Source organism: Siniperca chuatsi, linkage group LG12, assembly GCF_020085105.1.
Source record: "Siniperca chuatsi isolate FFG_IHB_CAS linkage group LG12, ASM2008510v1, whole genome shotgun sequence".
Lineage (NCBI taxonomy): Eukaryota > Metazoa > Chordata > Actinopteri > Centrarchiformes > Sinipercidae > Siniperca > Siniperca chuatsi.
In genome coordinates this window covers 12,135,098-12,151,445 of record NC_058053.1, presented here as the reverse complement: position 1 = coordinate 12,151,445, position 16,348 = coordinate 12,135,098, and the positions used below count along the sequence as shown (strand labels likewise).

At 39.1% G+C, this 16,348-nt stretch overlaps 1 protein-coding gene, 1 long non-coding RNA gene and 1 pseudogene across 2 annotated transcripts; 2 read left to right on the top strand and 1 right to left on the bottom strand.

Moving 5' to 3' along the window:
* Nucleotides 1-143: 143 nt before the first annotated feature.
* Nucleotides 144-3,524, bottom strand: LOC122886130. The gene is made up of 3 exons (XR_006380262.1): nt 3,293-3,524; nt 3,070-3,180; nt 144-2,451 (listed from the first exon to the last, which is right to left on the bottom strand). It is a non-coding gene; the product is annotated as an uncharacterized LOC122886130 (long non-coding RNA).
* A 661-nt stretch (nt 3,525-4,185) lies between these two features.
* LOC122886127 (tubulin alpha chain-like) lies at nt 4,186-11,073 on the top strand. Its single transcript, XM_044218090.1, has 4 exons — nt 4,186-4,359; nt 8,902-9,124; nt 9,508-9,656; nt 9,789-11,073. The coding sequence occupies exons 1-4, from the start codon at nt 4,357-4,359 to the stop codon at nt 10,761-10,763; spliced, it is 1,350 nt and encodes a 449-aa protein (XP_044074025.1). The 5' UTR covers nt 4,186-4,356; the 3' UTR covers nt 10,764-11,073.
* An 877-nt stretch (nt 11,074-11,950) lies between these two features.
* Nucleotides 11,951-16,240, top strand: LOC122886051 (annotated as a pseudogene).
* The last annotated feature ends 108 nt before the right edge of the window (nt 16,241-16,348 follow it).

Genomic DNA, 16,348 nt, shown 5'->3' with positions numbered 1-16,348 from the left:
ATCTTGATTTCATAATAAGGAAGCATCTGAGTAAAAATTTGACTGTGATCTTGTGATCTTCAATTCATTGTTCTTCTGAAAAATAAGATTTGTGCGGATACTCGCACAAAATGCATGCTAAAAATATATGATGAGACTTTACATTTTTGTTGAAATGTATTTTTATTTTTAAGGACAAAATCTCCAAACACGTTACGTATGTTCTGAATCCCAATGGCACCTTTAACAAACAAAAATGTACAGGTTTGATCAAACAAAATACATTGTTTGTCAAGCATACCACTTTCCCACACTCTTTTCCTAAGTTGAACTGTCTTTATCAAGCAATACAATATATATGAGACCTGCTCCTCCTTCCCTGTTGGTTCTTCAACCCCTTGGGAGAGTAGAGAAACTGAATACATGTGAATCGCCTCATAAGGCGTCAGCTGACTAAATGGAGTAAACAGCAACTGCCTGTCAGAGCAGTTTCACAATATTCTACATAAAAGTCAACCACAGAAACAGTGCATAAATATCAGGCACAGAATCAATTATTTAAGTACACCTTGATTGTCCCTGTTATTCTATTCAGATTTCTAAGCCCAGAAAGCCCTTTGTGAAAATTAGACTAACTCAAGATAAACTGTCTCTCACTGACTTTAAACCTGTTTGTAATGAACATATCCGTGGCAGTCAGGAGGCTAAGGGCGATACCACAGCGTCAACTGCACTGCGTTTATTTTAAGGTCACTTTCTCTCCTAAGGCTGTGAGCCTCATTGGTAACAAATGAGGCAATTGATGTCGGTATCACATTCTTTTAACCCAAAGCTTGTATAGCACTATAGTGTAAATGTTATGCAAAGTTACATCAAATTAAAATATTTTGGTTTCACATTTGGTGCTTAACACATGCACCTGCAGTGTGTTTTATTCCCTACTAGAGAAGACAGGGGTGATAATTTAAGCAATCAAGCATTACTTTTTAACACTGTACAACACAAAATACAGCAAATGCGAACACTTTTCTACCAAATCTTTAGGCCTGGTTCATGTTCAGTAAGCTGAAGTATTGTTGAGTATCACTGGGAAAGCACACACCTTGCTGTTGTCTTCGGTCATGTGTTTTTCCCTTAAAGGTGTTGCCTGAGTCATAAAGCTATGTCCCACTTCCATTGTTAGTTCCCCAACGTCCCACAATTAAGTCTTTTCACTAATAGGTCATAATAATGCTAGTGTTGGCAAGAAAGAAAGAAAGAGACCCAGAGCAGAACAAAAAATTAGATGAAGAGATTATTTTCAAAATTTTGAGGTTGTGAGAGATAAATATGTTGAAAAAACAAAAATATATTTGCAATTTTATTGAGCAAGCCACATATGTTATATAACACAACATAACATAACATATTAGAAGCTTACAATCCCAATTTACACAGAAAGCAGGGTAGATGGATGGGTGACATAAATACAAAAACACTTTGCAGGACCCACTGTAGTGTGGTGGTGAAAAAAAGGACTTGTACTCCAAGATGACACATGGACTGTCTGTCACATGTCACTGTCTGTTTTACTCATTCAGTGACTCAAGATGAGGCAACTACGACCTCTAGCTTTCAAATGGTTACAATGACAGCATAACCAGTAAAATGGCCGTTGGAGGAGGGTTGGTGTTATGGATTGGTTTGCAGGCTGTCTGTCCCACCCACAAGATAACTGACTGCAGGCGTGACCCTTTCATATACATACATACATAGCTCTTGCAAAGGGGTCATTCAAATTGTAAACCAAATGTTATCAGTTGGCAAGAGAGGCTGTTTGAATTGATGGAATGGGCAGGATAGGATTTCCTGGGCAACAAACGTGATGGGGTTTTGAAATTTCAGCAAGGCAATAAAAATATCATAAAGTGATGTATTGGCAAGTAAAATACATGAATGATTAATGTGAGAAAAAAAAATCTCAATGTTTCCCTATACAAATTGTATTATTGACAATGTGGAGAAGACTTTTAAGAGCATTTAGACCATCATCATGTAAGGAAACTGAGTCATACTGCTGCATACAAACAATCTGTGAGGCAATGTTAGAATAAATAAGACGTCAAGAGCAAAATTAATAGAAATTTGATTTTGGTGTTTGATCAGTTGTGATTGGCTTTCTCAGCAGAACAGTGTGTCTGGAAATTAAGAATTAATAAAAAAATAAAATACTATAACTATAGCCTTAAAAAAACGGCCATTTTTCTGACCAGGCCGAGCACCCCCTTAAACATAAAAAGTCTAGTGCCCAGCTGAAACAGGGTTGTCTGTGCATCGTCCAGCAGTAAGAAGCTGAATCAGGTGCTTTTCAGCTCGAGGACAGCAAATTTCCAAGCCAAGGGAAAGAAAGGGACTGGAACACATTGACTGACCTGCAGCCTTTAACCGTGCAAAAAGACGAACGCTTCAACACTACTGTGTCGTCATCAGAGTCTAAATGGACATAAAGCAAACACATATATAGTCAAGCTAGAAGAGGTGTACAATTCGCACTGGATAATTCATTAAACACGATTTCAAATCTATTGCATAATGAAGCCAAAGGTGAGAGTTGCCATAGTCAGTGTCCATGTGCCACACCCCATGCACTATAATCACATCAGAAACAAAAGAACACAGATATATTTTAAAGTTAGAAAGATATAGTACAATAAGTACAAGGACTGCATCCATCAAGTGTAACGAATTATAGGAAATATGACAAATTCAGGTCTTCATTTAGGCCAAAAGGCTCCACTGTATTAAGAGTATGAATCCAATATTCCTTTCAGTGAGTTGATAACGTCTCCACCGCTAGGAGAGGGTGAAATAAATATATAATAAAATGCCTGTTTGCACTGTACATTTGTTGGTTTAGTACTCTGTACTTATATGGGGAGACCACAAACATGGAATTTTCTCAAGAAGTTTTATGGGTATGATCAATGTAACATTAACTAGCAAGCTAACTAAACTAACTAACTACTTTTAAATATGGATCTGGCTGGGGATAAGTTAATTCACTCGAGGCGGTAAACACAGTCTGGTTACGTTTTTAACAAAATTACTTACAAGGCATCTGTCACAGGACTGATATATGGTCCTAGCAGTCGTCACGAGCCACTAGACTTCTCAATGCCCGATCCGTATCATACATCCTCGGTACCGGCTGCCCGATCTGTTCTGCACATGCGTAAACGTGGTCCAGTCAGTCAAAGAAGGTTACTGCAAATGTGCCTGTTCAATTCAAATCTAGCGTGATGTGAGTTACTGATCATAAAACAATCCTACTCACACTCAAGATAGCAAAATTGTTTGTAATCACTGGAAATGTGATAGTTCGCACCGTGTATCATCGGATAATCCGTAAGTCATTTGTAATTAAAAACGAAAAAAACGTAATTCTGTTTTGTTTTAATTTTGTGTTCATTCAATACAACTGATTTGATGATGAAATCTGGGGAACATAGTCCAATAGCAAGCAAAGGTATCAGGATGAAGTAAACCGGTAAATTCATTCCCCAAATTCCCAGGTTTATGCAACGGTTCAGACCACTGAGCAGAATACCTGGGGGGGACATAAACAAAACCTTCAAAAAGTGTTTTTGTGTTTGAATTATTTCAAAGGTGGAGTCGGCTTCTAAATATATATTTGCAATGTATATTATATATTTAATTTATTTAGAAATCATGTATTGGAGGGACAACTCATGTTTTTCAGAAATTAGGGAGGGGACTCTTCCCTCCGGGATCTGCGCCCAGGGGTGACAGCCGCCCCAAAACAATAGAAATGACGTCATACTGCCATACATTTTCCTCACTTTATAGATGCTTTAAAGAGTCATCTTAAAACTCAATCTGCTCCTGTAGCCTCTTTAGGAGTTTGCGCAGGAGTCTCTGCATTATGTGAATAGAAACACATTATTTTCTCTTGTGTGCTGCAAACCACTTTGGATCAACTGCATTGTGTTAGTGCTATATACAGGTACTGCTATGTATCAGTATCCTAATTCAAGCTCTGACACTATTTCCCAAAAAAACGCCCCTCAGTGACTGTGTTGAAACTGAAACGCTCATACAATGATAACAGTGGGACTCGTGGCCTCAGTATTTTTGCAATGAATGACACTGCAATATGTAAAGTGGCCTGCGCGCTCACCGTGCGCGTTCGCGTCAGAGAGACAGGTGGGAGTGGTTAGCACTGCAGTTGAATATAGCGTTCCAGCTCCTCGCCCACCTGGCATTACTCACTCACTCGGACCACATTGACGGCCGCTGTGAGAAGCTACAGATAACCCATAGCCAGTTGCAAGTTGCAAGTTGCTTTTCCTTCAGAGGACTTCATACTAAGAAGCTACAATGGTACGTATATTTTTCAGTTGTCGTTGGGGAGAAATTTCCACTCCACAAAGTCCTGTTTGTTTAGCTTCCAAAATTGAGTAAATATGTATTTAGAAGTGTCGTTTTTTTGTGCGTCAGTGAATCTGCACTATTTTAAATGTGCCAGACTAAAGGTGCGATGCAGCATCTGTGAACAGCTCCCTCTGTGCCCTCTGCAGCAGGACACTTGCGTCAGAAATAGACTCAGTGACTGGCAGTAAAGCTGAGCTGGCTGCTGGCCTGGATGAGCAAGTGGTAATGATTAGTCTACATTTTCAGCACATCAGGAGAGGCAAACGTATTTAACATAGATGATACATTTAGTGTGATTTTTTTTAATTTTTTTATCTGTGTGCATTTATTGTATCAATAGTCTAGTATTTTTAGGTGAAAGAGAACTGCTTGATTAACTCAAATAGCATTTTAGAATATTTATCATCCCTTATTCTAGGATACCAGGTGGGTTAGGTGTGTGATATATGTTCATATGCATCAGTAAGGAATTAGGGTGTGTCACATAATAACTTATCAACAAGTCAGCACAAATTGAGACTAGGTAAGAGTTTCTGCAGAACAGGGAAGAATCATTTCCCTCCATATACAAACAGCCATGATAAAGTTGTAACCGTGACTGTATTTGCAAATGAAATTAATGTGGACTATGGCTTGGGTTGGGCTTCTTTAACAATATCAACAAGCCTCTATACAGTAGAAAGCAAAGGCACTTGTTGTTCATAGTAAAATGGGACTAATAGCTAATCCCTGCCAAATGAAACAAATAACCTTGCAGCCTCTGTGAATGGGAATAAATATACTATGATTAGATTTATGTTTCAGTGTCAGGAATTGAACTAAAACACACACACAACCTTCGTGTTCTGTTTGCAGAGTGTAGTACACAGTGTGTTTGTATTGTCAGTACTGCTCATAAAAACCACAGGGAATCATTGTGTACATTACTACAGTATACCTGCCCTGATCAAATAGTCCTGATCCATAAAATTGAGTTCTGTTATTGTTAGTGTTAGTGTGTGTGTTTTGTTTCCATTCAAGTCTTGGAACTACACTAAATGCATGGCATAGAGCTATACAACAGTTAAACCTGATCAGTGACCCTAAATGACAACGTATGCATAAAGGAAAGGTTAAAAAATTGAAATGGATCATGAGTGAATTCACATGGCTGCTCCACTCCTTGTGCAAGATATTTTTTATAATTGGCATAATCCATGCTTGTAGTACAATGGGGTACAAGTCCATTTTAGCTTCAAGCATGACGCAACAGAATACGTCATGGTGGCACTAAATTCAAAAGAGAGCCTTACCTTGGAGGCATTAATGTGCTCAGCAAATGTCATTAGCCAGTCGATTACTTTATATGGCGTGCAATGGCGATTCTAGTCTTGTACTGCCTATGGCACAATTCAACTTTTTTACATTTTAAAAACAGCAACAGAGACCAGAAGGGAGACAGATGTAGAACAGTCAGCCAGTGAGGGCTCATCAAGTTGGTCCACATCAGTTGAGTCAGACTGGGGCATCATCACAGGATAGACCAAGGGGTCTATTTATTATTCATCAGAATCTATAGTGTTCATCCTTGATGAATATCCACATCAAATTGTATGGCATTATGGGCATTAGTTTACAGATTACAAATGTGATCATTTGCTCCAAGGCACTACAGGAAAGGGCATTTATTTAGCAAAATGGATCATGAATTGTATTTTGAGATATTTTTAAGGTGAGATTTTGGCCTGAGGGTGGCAACAGAAGAAAGGTCAAATGATCATCACTAAATATAAGCATTCAACAACATGTAAACATACACAATGAAAAGACACACAAAGTATGACTTAATACGTCTGCTTTTGCTCATGAAGGATGGTTAACTGGGGTCAACATATAATAAACTAAATACATGGCAGTTTGGGTCTGGACAAAATTCCATTAAATAATTATACATCCTCATCTGGTTATGTCTATTTTCCTGTAATAGAGGCAGAATGCTCTTTGATGATGGGGTATTAAAAGGATCTCTGTTCCCATGTCTGCTGACCTGATAAAGCTTTTAACAAATTGATTGTTCTTTTTTTCTATCTCGTTGACTTGACCCTAACCCTTCTCTCACTCTGTCTCTGACAGAATCTGGAGTATTTATTTCTACTTAGTTTTAGTCACTAACAAAACTGGAATCTCAAGTCCACGGGGTGGAACCTCAGACATGCCCTTTTTTCCGTCATATACAGACACACCTGACAGGTTCTAGGGACAGGAGAAGTTTGCAGTTTGAGAGTACTTTGTCTTTAGCCCTGGAATTTACTCTTAACTTACTCATGCTTGTAGTGATGGAAAAATAATATCCCAGCATTCAAGTAACATCATTTTGACAGAAAATATCTGTAGTCGTTACATTTATCATTTTCAACTTTAACATGAAAGAAATTGCAGATGGCAGGAAACGTTCAGCAGAGCAGGTGTAAAATTCAACCTGGCAGTGTCCACTATTTTAGGGACTGCCAGTCAGTGTTTATTGAAACAGTCAGCCTTTGCTGCTAGGTGTCAGGTTAGCATGAAGAACCTAAAATAGCTGCTGCGCAGAGCTCTGCTGACCTGGACACCCAGGCCAGTCTGGGGTGGGTCACCATTGCTTCAGATAGCTTCCTGTGACGAAGTATTAAATATAGCTAAAAATCCTTGTTGATCAACATGGATTTAGTGAGATTTTACAGACTCTAAAATTATACAGTATAAGTCTCTACACTGCCCCCCCATCCCTCACCCACCAGCACCTTCCCTTGTTTGTCGGATCATTGAGAAGGGGAAAGCTCGGGGAAGGATAAAAATAACAGCCTGAGTGAGAAAGTAAGAATATATAGTAGGTCAAACGTTGTCACTGTTGTGTGGAGTGGAATAAAGTAATAGAAGGATGCCTAAAATGCTTACTTGTTTAAATTCAAGACCCAAACATTATGATATATCATTATGATGGCCTAAAGAAAAAGTGTATTTTGATAATTGATTATGATTGAAAATAAAATATTCCTAGTTCTTCAAATGCAAATATCTGCTTTTATTTTTCTGGTTCATATTCGTGTAATTTGCACATTGCAATTAAACATTTTGAATTCTAGCAAACAAACAACAAACAAATCAAGTTTCTTCATCCCATTGATTTGAAAAATCCAGTATTGCCATAAAGCAGCCTGTCTCATTGATTTGCAACATTGCCAACAATGAGCCAATGCTACCAGAGATGTTAAAGGGATAGATACCATTGTATAATGTTATGGTAAAATCTCTGATGGTTGACACCTTTATTTCATTTCAAGGTATATCTCGTCACATTTCCCAAACCTATTCTGAGCTGCAGTCAGTTCCAAGTAAATCTGTTGTGTTTTGCAATATCCAAGTACAAGGAGAATTAATTTACTTTGATTAATCTTATTCCTCCAATCTAGTTTAGACTGAATTATGATACTAGCAAAACTGTTATAGATGATCTGACTTAAGCAGATTGCCTTATTTTAACAAAGACAACATCAGATAAGCATAAAACAGCAGAGTATTAAACTCGTTACCTATTGTAAGTCTTCATACTTGTTAACATGTCATTTTCTTGCTCACACTCTGTTTTTTGTTTTTGTCATGTGGTACATTTTTTGGCCAAATAACTGTAGGGAGAGACTAATGCAAATACAGTAATACATATTAAGTGTAATAGAATCCTGCAAGTCATATAGATTGCATGGCTAAGATTTAATGAATGTTTTTCAGATTATCAGAATTATGGCTTGATAAAATGCATGTCAATACTGCTGGGCTTCCTAAATTTTCCAGTGACTTTATTTAGAAGCCCTGGAAGATCTTTCTAATACCACAATCCTTATTATAATAATAATAATAATAATAATAATTAATAACAATTATTATTACTTTTTCATTCACTGCTTTCAACATAGTGAGCAAACACAACGCCGTGTGTATTTAACATATTGTGTGGTTCTTTTGGTTGTTCCATTAGTGGTGTCTTTTTATTTGGGTCCTCTTCGTAGCATAAATGTTTAAATGCTCAGTTGTTCTCTGAACTCGACCTCCATTTCAGCTCACCAGCCTGAAGCTCCTAGACAGTCACATGAGATCCAGTGACAGCTGCAGCAAATCTGTTTTGCTTGTTCCTTCAACTTCAACCTTTTTTTCCCTCCATTATATCTCTTTGCTTCCACCTAGTGGCAGGGTTTCTAAATGATTCCTTTAGAGACCCTGCAACTGTAGCATTTATGTGTAAAATGAGATTATGATCAAATTTGTTAACATTTAGCCAATTATAATAATCTACAAAGCAAATATCCTTCACTATGTTTAAAGCTCTCTTAACTCACTGTAAAGGACAACACACAGTTGCTATGAGAATGCAATCTGTTCCCCTCCCTGCCTTGCCACTTTATCTTGCCTCCTCTGTATTCCCCTTCTCTCCTTTTCCCTGCCCTTTTTTTTTCAACTTATCCTTGTCTTCTCTTCCAGCGTGAATGCATCTCTGTCCACGTAGGTCAGGCTGGCGTCCAGATGGGGAACACCTGCTGGGAGCTCTACTGTCTGGAACACGGCATCCAGCCGGACGGCCAGATGCCCAGCCACAAGCCTGTGGGAGGCCACGACGACTCCTTCACCACCTTCTTCAGTGAGACTGGGGCTCAGAAGTATGTCCCCAGAGCCATCTTTGTTGACCTGGAACCCACTGTCATTGGTCAGTAGTGTTACGATGTGGCGCTTGTTATGTTTTTAGATATCAGGAATGAGAAACTTCAGAAGATGGTAGTGTCTTCCTTTGTGGCAAAGATAAGAGGTTTCATGTGAAAATTGAAAAGTTATAATCATCCGTCCATCATTTTCCATCCAGTTGTTAATAGCCTACACAATATAGACTATATATTGAACTATGTTTTGAGGATGAAGTTGTCTTACTTATTTTAACTTTTCATATCTTTTACAAAACCACACAGTTTTTCATCTGCATGGTGTGATAGCTCAAAAATGAGGTGTCTTAATGTCTTTATCCACTAATAGCACTTCCTATAACAGATTAATTAGTTTTCTCAACTGTTGCTATTGTCTTTTTTAATGTCCCAGATGAGGTGCGCACAGGAAAGTACCGTCAACTCTTTCACCCTGAACAAATGATCTCAGGAAAGGAAGACGCAGCCAACAACTACGCCCGTGGCCATTACACCATCGGCAAAGAGATCATTGACTCTGTTGTAGACAGAATCCGCAAACTGGTAAGGCACTTCAGAGGTAGTCATCAGGTTTTTATTCACGTTCACGCTGGCTTTTCGCTCTAACAGGGCTCCATACAGTTAACCACTCATTGTTTTTTGTCATTCTTTGTAATTGTTTCTCTGTGTCTGTAGGCTGACCAGTGCACAGGTCTCCAAGGCTTCCTGGTCTTCCACTCTTTTGGTGGAGGAACTGGCTCTGGTTTCACCTCCCTGCTGATGGAGAGACTCTCTGTTGACTTTGGAAAAAAGTCTAAGCTTGAGTTTGCCATCTACCCAGCCCCCCAGGTCTCCACAGCAGTGGTGGAGCCTTACAACTCCATCCTGACCACCCACACCACCCTGGAGCACTCCGACTGTGCCTTCATGGTGGACAATGAGGCCATCTACGACATCTGCCGCAGGAACCTCGATATTGAACGCCCATCATACACCAACCTGAACAGGCTCATCAGCCAGATAGTCTCGTCCATCACAGCCTCGCTTCGCTTTGATGGAGCCCTGAATGTTGACCTGACAGAGTTCCAGACCAATTTGGTGCCCTACCCTCGTATCCACTTCCCTCTGGCCACTTATGCTCCAGTCATCTCTGCTGAGAGAGCCTATCATGAGCAGCTGTCTGTTGCTGAGATCACAAACTCCTGCTTTGAGCCAGCCAATCAGATGGTGAAGTGCGATCCTCGTCATGGTAAATACATGGCCTGCTGTCTGCTGTATCGTGGTGATGTGGTGCCTAAAGATGTCAATGTGGCCATCGCTGCCATCAAAACCAAACGCTCGATCCAGTTTGTGGACTGGTGCCCCACAGGCTTCAAGGTGGGCATCAACTACCAGCCTCCAACGGTGGTTCCTGGTGGGGATCTGGCCAAGGTGCAGAGGGCCGTGTGCATGCTGAGCAACACCACAGCAATCGCTGAGGCCTGGGCCCGTCTCGACCACAAGTTTGACCTCATGTTTGCCAAGAGAGCATTTGTCCACTGGTATGTTGGAGAGGGAATGGAGGAGGGAGAGTTCTCAGAGGCCCGAGAAGATATGGCTGCCCTGGAGAAGGATTACGAAGAGGTGGGGATCGACTCATTTGAAGAGGATGAGGAAGGAGAGGAATATTAAACAGGCGTAGCTGTCATTTGCCAGTTATTTTCATTAATTTTTCAAATAGAAAATATTTAAGAAATGGATCATAATTTGCTTGTTTGTTTTAAATTCAGAAAGATGTTTTTTTTAATTTACCTTTTTTTAAATTAAAAATTGACCAACCTACTTGTAGAGGTCTGAAGTTATGCATCAACATGATTACTTTTGGCAGCTTTTGTGTCAATTCACACCAGTTCATTAATTTGTTTGATCAAAAAGATACAATGATAACCTGATTTTTATAAGCTTGAAACCTGTGTTGCTCAATAAATCTTTCCCCCAAATATATTGCCTGCTTATTTCTTGACTTTAAAAAATGAAGTAATGAAACATTTTATATGTAATTTGTGCCATGATCATCTTATTTATATCATATTGTACACCCACTTAAATCCATTATAATTTGTTTGTACCACATACATGTGCCCAATCTTTTTATGTAACCTCCTCACTGGGAGTGTACCATGTACTGTACTGTAAAATTGAAACAATCAATAACAAGAGATTGACTGTTTCCTAAGCATAAACTATATACATATACAGTGGTGTCAAAAAGTGTTTGCCCCCTTCCTGATTTCTTTTTTTTTTTTTTTTTGCATGTTTGTCACACTTAAATGTTTTAGATCAGCAAACACATTTAAATATTAGTCAAAGATAACACAAGTAAACACAAAATGCAGTCTTTAAATGAAGGTTGTTATTAAGGGAAAACAAAATCCAAACCTGGAGGCCTGCAGTTCTTTGGATGTTGTTGTGGGGTCTCTGAATGGCTGAAGAAGAACACAATGAAGACTTTGGAGTGGCCTAGTCAAAGACGCTGTGGCATGACCTTAAAAAGGCAGTTCATGCTCGAAAACCCTCCAATGTGGCTGAATTACAACAGTTCTGCAAAGATGAGTGGGCCAAATTTCCTCCACAGCGCTGTAAAAGACTCATTGCAAGTTATTGCAAACACTTGATTGCAGTTGTTGCTGCTAAGGGTGGCCCAACCAGTTATTAGGTTTAGGGGGCAATCACTATTTCACACAGGGCCATGTAAGTCCTAATAATAACAACCTAAATTTAAAAACTGCATTTTGTGTTTACTTGTGTTATCGTTGACTAATATTTAAATGTGTTTGCTGATCTAAAACATTTAAGTGTAACAAACATGCAAAAAAAAAAAAAAAGAAATCAGGAAGGGGGCAAACACTTTTTGACACCACTGTATGCTTTGTATACTTATTACTGTCACTTTTACAACAGACATTTCCCTGCCTGTCGCTGAGTGCATGCTGGGAAGCCCAGACCCCCATCCTAGTTTATCAGACATTTCTGAACAGAACAGCTCAAATTATCAAACTAACTCCGAAATCTCACTGTGATGCATTACGTATACAATACATGGCTGTATATCCAGTGTGGAGGCACCCCCTAGTGGAGGTTGTTGAGGTTGCAGAAGCTGGGGACTGACATTTTCAGCTGGACAGAGATCAACCATGTGCATATGTAACAGCTAAACTATGCTAGCTACATTTTAAGTTGTTAACCATAGCTAGCTTGCCATGGCAACACGCTGGGGAATATGCAGTGCAGGCAAAATTAGTCATGACTTTGCGGTTGCTTTACGGACCCTGACTCCCGAAGACCACGAGGTAAGTTGATGAAGTGTATTTCAGCTAATGTAACTTACACACCTAACAACATGTCGCATAAGGTGGGAATTGTGCAAATTTGTACTGTGTTCTTTACAAGTAAGTTACGTCACAAAAGAGGTAAACAATTCATCATAAAGGGACGTGCGTTTTAACTGCGGACTAAGCTTTAGTACATTAATGGGTTAACCTAAAAACATCGGAAGTTAATGAATTTGTATAAACACATTAACGCACTTGTAAACACATTATGTACAGTAATTGTGTAAGAAATAGAAATATCGACAACTGTTCCTAATAGTCATAACCACAGTTTACCCCTCCCTTATTACCACCACTGAGGTGCCCTTGAGCATAGCACTTAATCCCAAATACAAGTCAGACCGGTTGTACTGGGAAGCTATAGGTGTGAATGTGTCTAACTGTGTACATGTGTGAAGAGGACGACTGCATTCATTGTCTAGTGCTGCAATAAACTACTAACTGCGTTCTCCTCTCCATACAATGTTCTCATATCTGCACAACTATAAGTTGGCCATAAACATTGAGCAAGTCCATTACTGTAGACAAAGAGGTCAGCCCTAAACTGCTGCACACTTCTGAACTGTTTTTTACATAACAGTCCCTCCCATAAAAGGAAGAAGAAGTCTGTGGTCATGCTCCTCACATCCACTTCCCACAAGTTGCAGCATCTGTGTTGGACACCACACCCACCATACTTTAGCATCATTAAGCAGGGAATACAGAAACGTGTCATTAAATCCTGAAATGTATGGGGTAATAAGTGAAAGTATCTTTCAAGATCTATTGCTTTACTCATTTGTTAAATTATGGTTGCTTCTGCATTTCTGTCATTTATATTTAAAGTTAGGTAAATATTCATTCAATATAAATCACTGCACATAAATGCTGCATTACCAAAACTGTTTGTTCATCTTCAGATAGTGGCTGTTGCAGCGAGGGATCTGCAGCATGCTGAAGAATTTGCCAAAAAGCACAACATCCCTCAAGCATACGGAAGTTATAATGAGTTGGCAAAAGATCCAGACATTGGTGGGTTCTTCTGTCAGCATATGGCAGACGGTTTTGGTCTAAATTGAATTTATAAATTCTACTCAGCTGAAGTGTCTTTAGGCCAGTCGCTGAATGTCAAGAATGCTAATCTCTCGTGGACTCTTTCCGTCTCTCTCTAGATGTGGTGTACATCGGCACCATCCATCCTCACCACCTGAGTACTGGCAAGCTCTTTATGAAGTCCAAAAAGAATGTGCTGATTGAGAAGCCCCTGGCCATGAATTCAAGGGAGGTCCAGGAACTCATTACTGCAGCCAAAGACAACAGTGTCTTTCTCATGGAGGTAACTAAATATGGTCTTTAAAAAAAAAATCCAAAAAATCACATTTACCATTCACTATTTATCTTTTCGAACCATTCTATGTCTCCTTACAGGCAGTTTGGACACGTTTCTTTCCTGTATCCCTTGAAGTGATGAGACTGCTGGGCCAGGGTGAAGTGGGTGATGTTCAGATGGTGAGGGCTGATCTGGGGGCCCCACTCACCCACGTCCCTCGCTTGGCTGAGAGGAAGTTGGGAGGGGGGGGGCACTGCTGGACCTGGGCATCTACTGTCTGCAGTTTATCCTCATAGTTTTTAATGGCGAGAGGCCTGAGTCCATCCAAGCCACAGGGCATTGCATAGACACAGGTGATTGTCTCAAGGATGTCAATTTAACAAGCAGATATTTTAGTAAATGGCAAGGTATATTCTTTGATGGAATATTCACTATTTATAAAGGAAATGACAAGGAACTTTAAAAGCTCTCACTACATATTTTGTCCAGGTGTTGATGGAACAGCAGTTTTGGTCCTGAAGTTCTCAGGAAACAGACTGGCCATTTGCACTTGTTCAGTCACCATGATGCTGACCTGTGATGCGGTTATCACTGGGACCAAAGGCACCATCAAGGTAACTGGATGCACAGCACGCAGTAAGAAAACTAGAAACATCTCCATAAAGGTCCAAATAACACAAGCATGTTAAAATGCTAATGTTAATGTTAACCGTAGGCTATTGTTAATATTGGCATGCTCATGTTAGCATTGAGCTCTATGCACAGTTACACCTAAGTAAAGTTGAAGCTGAGGAACCACAGCCAAACTTCAGAGTTTTGCAGCCATTGGAGCCACTAGTGTGTCTATAGACTTTTAGTCCTGTTGAATTATTACATCATTGTTTGGAACTATAGAAAAGTGTGTTTTTTTTTTATTGTAGATGTCCATACCTTTTGTCTGTGAATTGAAATTGCCCACTTAATCTGTTGAGTCCAAGTATAGTATAGTATATTAGTTGTTAGTAGGATTTTACTGAGACTTGTAAATTTAATAGAACATAAAATCTTGATAAACATGGTAAAACACAGTAGACCTGGTGAAATATTAGTTTTATATCTAGGCTTAATGACTTAATTACATAACAAGCAAATGTACTTGATCTACGTGTTGTAAGTACTAACCAGTCAAAAGCATGAGCACACTGCTGTGGCTATTTGTCTGTATTAAACGCTCCACAATGAAAATACAGACTAAGTCAACACCAGAAAACCAAGTAACACAAAATATCAACTACCGGTATTTAATATTTGTCCTTTGTATGAATAGCTCTAACACTTCATGCCAGGTGAGTTACATGACACTGATTTCCACATCAGGTACCCCACCATATGTGGTGCCCCACAACCTTGGAGGTGAATGGGAAGGAGATGCAGTTCCCCCTGCCAGAGGCTGGCATACCACTAAACTTCACCAACAGCACAGGTCTACGATATGAAGCTGAGGAGGTCCGCCACTGTCTGCTGAAAGGTACAAGATGCCCTAATGCATAAAAATAGAACTGTGGTAGCATTTACAATTGATCTGTATTGATCTGATCTGTTTTATTTATTAACATTTTCAGTCCTTTGTTAGTAGTACTTTGTTTGTGAATGTAACACTTGAGATTTTAATAGCTTATCTTGACCAATCAGCTGTCCAAAATATGAAAGATATTTCATTCAGAATTATATGAAATTGAGAAAAGCAACCACAATTGTTTGTTATTGACGTACCTTTAGTAACAACATTTTCGATGTGAAAAGGTATGATTGGCTTCTTTTTACACGCTAATAATATAATATAAAAACACTTTTTTGTTGCAAATGTGACATGATGCATCTTGAGATTTTCTCTGGTTGCTTATCATTGTTTGTGATTGATTGTTCCCCTCTAGGAATGAAGGGGAGTCCAGGGATGCCGTGGGCTCACTCCAGCCTGTTGGCAGAACTTATAGATGAGGCAAGAAGACAACTGGGAGTGACATATGACCAGGACAACGTCCAGTGATGTGTTCTCAGCAACAGTTAGGGAGCAGACCTGTACCTCAATATACAGAATCTGAATCAATTTTCCGATTGAATTCAGGCCACATGGAATCACTGTAGATGTTTTAGTGAAGCTTGGACTGTTTTGTGTTTGTGTGAATGTAATACAGTAACATTAGGCTTTGTTGTATTCAAGTGGTCCTAGTAAGCCATGACAGTGCGACAGGGCCCTAAAACCAAAGCATCTAAATGATATTCAGCCATCATTCATTTTATTATTTACACCTGTGCTTTTTCTACTGTGACATTTCAAAATGTCTTCTGTGGGGAAAAAAAGCCTATCAGGATTGTAATGATAACCTCTTTCACTTAATGTTTTAATTTTCATTCATTCGAGTATTTTGTACAAATGTCATTGAGTCTCTTGGCTGTTTCTTATGCAAATAAACTCAAGTGAAAATCTAGCTGGGTTAGTTCTTTTTACAGTTTCATTGGCTAAAATATGGTAATAAGTATAACATTTCTTTAATTATTTTTTACATTTCATATTAATTTACTACTAATTTTTGAAG

Excerpts from the sequence above, each read along its gene's own strand:
- LOC122886127 (XM_044218090.1), top strand. Across the intron at positions 9,125-9,507 it reads CCTGGAACCCACTGTCATTG|ATGAGGTGCGCACAGGAAAG; the intron begins GTCAGTAGTGTT and ends TTAATGTCCCAG. Across the intron at positions 9,657-9,788 it reads TAGACAGAATCCGCAAACTG|GCTGACCAGTGCACAGGTCT; the intron begins GTAAGGCACTTC and ends CTGTGTCTGTAG.